Source organism: Antechinus flavipes, chromosome 2, assembly GCF_016432865.1.
Source record: "Antechinus flavipes isolate AdamAnt ecotype Samford, QLD, Australia chromosome 2, AdamAnt_v2, whole genome shotgun sequence".
Classification (NCBI taxonomy): Eukaryota; Metazoa; Chordata; class Mammalia; order Dasyuromorphia; family Dasyuridae; genus Antechinus; species Antechinus flavipes.
In genome coordinates, this window is record NC_067399.1 from 604410833 (window position 1) to 604415405 (window position 4573).

General features: G+C 50.5%; 1 protein-coding gene across 1 annotated transcript; it reads left to right on the top strand.

The window, feature by feature from the left end:
* Positions 1-240: 240 nt before the first annotated feature.
* Positions 241-4035, top strand: HMX3 (H6 family homeobox 3). The gene is made up of 2 exons (XM_051973970.1): positions 241-1094; positions 1960-4035. The coding sequence occupies exons 1-2, from the start codon at positions 662-664 to the stop codon at positions 2601-2603; spliced, it is 1077 nt and encodes a 358-aa protein (XP_051829930.1). The 5' UTR covers positions 241-661; the 3' UTR covers positions 2604-4035.
* Positions 4036-4573: the final 538 nt, after the last annotated feature.

Consider the following 4573-nt stretch of genomic DNA (forward strand, 5'->3'; position numbering starts at 1 on the left):
CGCCAATATCCTTTTGTGCTAATAGCCCTGTCCTCATTTGCTGCCTAATTGGACTATATAAAGCCAATAACAGGGGAGCTCTTATAGCCCGAAGCCAAAGCGCCAAAATCTAAGACAAGGAGAGAGGGGGCGGCGGCAGTGGCGGCTGCGGGGCCAGGGTTTGGCTGCGCCTTCTCTTGCCTAATCCCATTTGCCATTGTACGTGCCCAATCGCCGTATACTCTCCGCATTTAACTTGGATGACATTTTGATTTCATCATTAGCATCCGGCGCCGGATTGACGCAGCCCCAAGCCGGGGACTCGTCCAGCCGCCTCCTCCCCGTGAGCAGCAGCCGCCGCCAAGCCTCTTCAGTCCCTGTGTCCCGTCTGCTGTCCCGCGACCAGACCTGTACCCCACCCCCTCCCTCCCAGCGTCCCCCCCTTCCGTCACTCTCCTGCTCTCCCATCCTTTCCTCCTCCCCCCCACCCGATGCAAGCCCGCCCCAGTAGCTCTCTAGCAGGGTGCCCACATCCCCACCCCGCCCTCCAGACGCTGGATTTGCGCCCGGTGCTGCTTCTACTTTGCGCCGCCTCGTAGTTGAGTTGTGTTTATGGTCTGAGTTGCGGCTAAATCGCCCGCCCGCCTGTCCGGTGTAGCGGGGATCAGGAGGAAAGGGGAGAATGCCGGAACCGGGACAAGAGCCCTGCAGCAACACTAACACCCAACCTCCCCAGCCGCCGCCGCCTCCCCCGCCACCGCCGCCACCTCCTCCGCCGCCGCCTCCTCCGCCACCACCTAAGGACTCCCCGTTTTCCATCAAGAATCTACTTAATGGAGACCACCACCGGGCGCCCCCAAAGCAGCAGCAGCCCCCAAGGACGCTCTTCGCCCCGGCCTCGGCCGCTGCGGCCGCTGCAGCCGCGGCTGCTGCCAAAGGGGCCTTGGAAGGCGCTGCCGGCTTTGCGCTCTCGCAGGTGGGCGATTTGGCTTTTCCCCGCTTTGAGATCCCAGCACAAAGATTTGCGCTACCTGCACACTATCTGGAGCGGTCACCAGCCTGGTGGTACCCCTACACTCTGACCCCCGCGGGGGGACATCTGCCCAGGCCAGAAGGTATCTATGATTGGTTTCCTTTTTCCTTTTCCGAAACTCTTCACCTACGCTTTGCCTTTTTCCTTTCTCTTTTTTACTCTTCCACGGTGTCTTTTCTGTCTGACTACTTTTAAGCCCCTATTTGTAACTTGGCCCATTCTATCACACACTTTTCAGTCCCTTTTTGGCCCTGTTTCTGGATCTTTCCTTCCCCTGCTCCGCCTCTCCTAGTTCCCTCTCTGCTCACTCTGTTCCAGTTCTCGCTCGGTCCGCTTGTATCGCTACGTTTCTTGGTACCAATCCCATTTGGGAAGAAAAGAAATAGAAGGAGCTCACTGAGAGCTTTAATCTGTAAAAAGTAGTCCTGGTGTAAGGATAGGAGGGAATGGACTGGTATTAGAGACAAGAGAGGGTAGAAATGATGAGGAATTCGAACTGGAAAGAGAAAGCGGTTATTTACAAGTTCTGTCCAACAGATTCTGGGAATCTTTCCTTTGGCCCCTAGTGGACAGGGGAAAGGACGAGAGAGTGAGAGCGAGCGAGCCTAAGGCGATGGCGACTTTGTCACCATCTGGTTCCTCTCTTCTGAGGACTTCGTGAGGGCCCCGGGACACCAAGACCTAGCGTTCTGCTTTTCCTTGGGAGGGAAAAAGACTCCGGGGAAGTTCAGGCAGATCAAGCCTGCTATGAGAAACATCCTTGGTCCTGAAGTCTACAAAGCAGTGGTGGAGCGAGTTTAGGGGACATAGGAGAACAGCGGGGCCGGTGGCTTGTCTTGTGCGGCCTAACTAAAAGGGTGCTATCTGTGTGTGTGTGTGTGTGTGTGTGTGTGTGTGTGTGTGTTCGCATGTGCGCGTGTTTGGGTGTCTTTTCTCTCCCTCTACAGCGGCCGAGAAATCTCTTCTGCGAGACTCATCCCCTGCTTCGGGTACCGACAGAGACTCCCCGGAGCCTCTACTCAAGCCCGACCCAGACAAGGAGCTGGACTCCAAGAGCCCGGATGAGATCATCCTAGAGGAGAGTGACTCGGAGGAAGGCAAGAAGGACGAAGTGGCTGCTGTGACCGGCTCAGGGGCAGCCGGGCAGGGCGGCGAGGACTGGAAGAAGCGTGCCGACAGCCCGGAGAAAAAACCCTGCCGGAAGAAGAAGACGCGCACGGTCTTCTCGCGGAGCCAGGTCTTCCAGCTGGAGTCCACATTCGACATGAAGCGCTACCTGAGTAGCTCCGAACGTGCGGGCCTGGCTGCCTCCCTGCACCTCACAGAGACCCAGGTGAAGATCTGGTTTCAGAACCGCCGGAACAAGTGGAAGAGGCAGCTAGCGGCGGAGCTGGAGGCTGCCAACTTGAGCCACGCAGCCGCGCAGCGCATCGTGCGAGTGCCCATTCTCTACCACGAGAACTCAGCTGCCGAAGGCTCCGGCGCGGCCGGGACCCCAGTACCAGTCAGCCAGCCTCTCCTCACCTTTCCCCACCCGGTGTACTACTCTCACCCAGTCGTCACATCGGTGCCATTGCTGCGGCCGGTCTGAAGGTGGGGCAGGGGAGGGAGGCGCTGGGGACCCTCCCCTACCCCCACCCCGGGACTGGACGCGTGCGTGCGTGTGCAGGGGTGTATGTCGACTGGTGGGGAGTTGAGGTGGGACTGACTCTCCCGGCTCCCCAGCTCGGAGAGGTCAGGATCGGCTTCAAGAACCGGAGAACAGGGGTCAGTGTCCCTTTCCCCCTCCCTCCTCTCTCCCCCAAAGGTACCATTTTTGTATGTATTCTCAATGCATTTCAGTACGTTTCACCCTTGCTAGATTGGAGACTGTTTTGACTCTTGACGGCTTTTCTTTTGGTTATAAGAAAGGTAGAAAAGCAAACCTTGATTCAATTTTTTTTTTTTTTTTTACCGGCCAAGTCTCTAACGTGCCACTTCCAGCTTCCTGCCCTAAATATGCTGAACTCTAGCTTTTGTTTTTATTTTTAAATAAAGAAAATAACAAAGCAAGAGTTTAGAGGGAAGAGAGAGAACAATCACTTTAGTTTCCTCCCCCGTCCATCTTCTATCATTATTTCCCAAAATATCTCGAGGAAGGAAATTAGTATTGCACTGCTTTTAGTGCTTAGGTTTCGTTTCTTCCCCAATCATTTAATTTTCCTTCTCTCTTAATTCTTTTTGCCCCTTTCAAGGAAATCAATGACAAGCTGTGTCTCTCTACCCAACCTCTCTAACAATTTACCTCTTTTGGGAACTGGAAAACTCACTAAGAAGGTCTAAAAGCAGAAAAGAAAACCAAAAGAAAAGCCCCAAACCGAAAATGAAAACAATTCCATTCTCTAACCTGGTTTGAGTGATATTATTTATTGGTAACCTATTATTTAGGGAGTAATGCTCCTTTGTAAATTATTCTTACTATTATTATTTCTGCAACCTCCCTGCCCCCCCTTTTTTGTAATTTAATTGTTGTACTTTTGACCTGTGCAATATTGTACGAAATTTTCTGAAAGCACTGCGGCTTCCTCCAGGGAAGGAAAGGAATATTTTCATTGTAAAATTGTGATCATTCGAGTAGCAAAATAAATAAATAAAGTAGTGGGGGAAGAAGGGTAAGGAAAGAGACTAGGAAAATTGAGCACTATCTCTGCTCAAAGAGGCAGCTGGTTATTGGAGCGCTTTAAGTGAAGGACAATCAATTTAGGATAATTTTAACTTATTTGATAAATGTACAGTTTTCTTGTAAAATTCACCCTAAACCTCACAGCCCCGAGGTTCTGCCATCCAATCCAACCTATGTTTCTTTCTGTCTACTAAGCCTGTTGTTTAGCAATAGGTTCCGTCATCTCCCCTTTCCTACCCCCAAAGATTTCCTTTTACATCTGTCCGGGTTCGGTCTCTTTTTAAGAAAAAGGGGAAAAAAAGTAAAACATTGTTACACTGATTGTCGTCGTGAGATTGAAATAAAAAAAAAAAAAAAGCGCAAAGGCACTTATGTTCCAAGGTTGTGTAACTTTTGGAAATTATCTCCAACAGGTGTTTCTGAAACACCTACTTTCTCTCTTTATTTCTCTCCCATCCTTTCTATTTATTGTGCGAAGTGGGTGCACAGATCTATAATCCAGTTTCTAAAGCAGATAAAGATAGCTTTGTTTAAAACAAGGAAGATCCCCCAATGGTATCTTGCCTGGATCTTCTCAAAAGGGAGAGGGAACAAGGGGAATGAGAGTTTTATTTTGTTTTGTTTTGTTTTATATATGGTTTGCAAAGACTGTCCGGTCGGGATCGCTTAGTTCTCTGTTCCAATGTCTCATTGCCATATGTATCTGTGTATGAAAGTTGTAGCTCAATTATTTCAGGGATGCGATAGAGCTTCCAAAAAAGCCTTTTAAAGCACCTTTTTAATCTATTTTGTGCCACCAGGACTTATCCTTTTTGGGTCGTCCTTGGATAAAAGAGAGAAGGAAGGAAGAGGAAGGATAACTTGGCGGTAAAACATCCGCTAGAGGTAACGCGAGGCAG